Source organism: Poecilia formosa, unplaced genomic scaffold, assembly GCF_000485575.1.
Source record: "Poecilia formosa unplaced genomic scaffold, Poecilia_formosa-5.1.2 Scaffold572, whole genome shotgun sequence".
Taxonomy (NCBI): domain Eukaryota; kingdom Metazoa; phylum Chordata; class Actinopteri; order Cyprinodontiformes; family Poeciliidae; genus Poecilia; species Poecilia formosa.
The window spans coordinates 192783-194642 of NW_006800511.1; the positions used below are offsets into that span (position 1 = coordinate 192783).

At 43.0% G+C, this 1860-nt stretch overlaps 1 protein-coding gene across 6 annotated transcripts in view; it reads right to left on the minus strand.

The window, feature by feature from the left end:
* Positions 1 to 1860, minus strand: part of rnf123 (ring finger protein 123) — a 46804-nt gene that overhangs the window by 23744 nt on the left and 21200 nt on the right. For 5 of the 6 annotated variants that reach the window (XM_016665340.1, XM_016665342.1, XM_016665338.1 and 2 more), the window contains exons 31-32: positions 1564 to 1648; positions 379 to 405 (exon numbers count right to left, since the gene is read on the minus strand). In XM_016665340.1, the coding sequence (XP_016520826.1) occupies positions 379 to 405; positions 1564 to 1648 (112 nt within the window). The remainder of the gene's footprint in view (positions 1 to 378; positions 406 to 1563; positions 1649 to 1860) is intronic. The other variant, XM_007540903.2, reaches the window with a different exon arrangement.

Consider the following 1860-nt stretch of genomic DNA (forward strand, 5'->3'; position numbering starts at 1 on the left):
ACACACACACACTGAGATACACACACACACACTGAGACACACACAGACACACATGTTTGTGTTGCTATCTTTGTGGGGACTTTCCATTGACTTCCATTCATTTCTACAGCCTAAACCTGACCTTTACCCTTTTCCTAACCCTAACCAACCAAAACTCAATTCATACCTTAGTCCTAAATCTGACCCCTGACCCAAAAACAGGGTTTCCCCTCGTGGTGACCAGGCTCCGGTCCCCATGAGGAGCAATTGGTCCCCACAACGTAGTATATGTCAGGAAAATCGTCCCCACAAGGTATTACAAACAAACGCACACGCACACACACACACACACAGAGACACACACACTCACTCACACCACCACAACACAAGAGAACTTACTCTGGAAACTAGCAATGGACAGATCTCCTGACAGGCATGCAGAGAAGCAAACAGATGGAGATCAGAGAGCAAGCAGCAAAACACGAGACGATTCATTCAAACTGAACAGAACCGGGTCAAAACTGAACAGAACCGAACATGGCTGAAGGTTTGAAGATCCTGGAGAGTCTGCGATGCTGTGGTCAGTGTTTACCGTATTTCTTATGGCATCTTGATTTGTTGTCTTATTCCAGTTGATGTTTAAAAAGGTGAATCAGTAAATATACATTTGAAAATATGATTAAGTTATTGTGAACATCTTGGTGATACAAATGACATTTATGTGATTGGTGTCCTAAAGAAGCATATTACAAAAAAAATTATTCACATTGATTATAGAAAAAATCGTGAACTGGTTTAGTAATCGATTGATCAAATACAGATTCTACAAAATGTCCTTTAGAAGGATTTTATTATCCTCTACGACCAATAATCAACTTTCACTACAGGAAGGACTTCTCTGACTTAGGAAAGAGAGAGTTTACTTTTTCTTTAAAAAAGGAATTAAATTATTTGTTTATTTGCATTTTTATGGCCTTAAGCAGTTAAATAAAAAACCTGCAGATTGTGCCAATTTAATTTTCAGATTAATCAGAATGATCGATTAGTTATTAGAAATGAGAATGTTTCTGTTGAGCCATCAGTCATGAAATCACAAATAAAAAAGGTGATAAAGTTCTTATTGTCACTTTATCGTTATAACAACAGACCCATGAAGTTTTGTGAAGGTTCTGTTGGACGAGCAGAACCAGAACCCACAGATTTATTTAATATGTGAGAACAAAAGTTCTGCTAGAGGAAGCTGATGTTTGTGTTTCTGTCTCCAGAAATAAACTCCAACACACACACAGCAGTAAAAATAACCCTGCTGAGACGACCGGATTTATTTCTGGAACCTGAAACTGGATCGGTTTCAGCGAAGCGTCAAACGGTCGGGACGGAGCGACTGCAGCTGGCGATCTGACAAAACTTCCTGTCATCATTAATTCACAGCTGCTCCTGCATCTCAGAGGCAGATTCAGACAAACGGCTCTGATGCTAAAGCAGCATCGGTCCGGTTTGGCCCGGTTCCTGCCCACAGACCCGGTTCTGCTCCACTCAGACCAGCAGAGAGCAGGACAGAGACACACTGACACCAGGACCTACTCTGCAGGCTGGGCAGGTTGGCGTCCTCAGGTTTGGTCTTCAGCAGGTGGGGCAGGCGGGTGTACCTGTAGCCGAACCCGCAGCCCTGACACACAGGAGGAAGAGCAGCTTTAGAGAGGAAGAGGAGCAGCACAAATTCACACAGCATCAACACATTCACACAGATCTGCTGCAAAAATGCTCAAACACTGAGCTGACGTGATGCCACCTCCCACCTGCAGGTGGCAGTATTTCCTCCTTCTACTCTGCTGCCTGACTTCAGTTCCTGTTCGTGATTCAAAGATCATTTTGGTGATC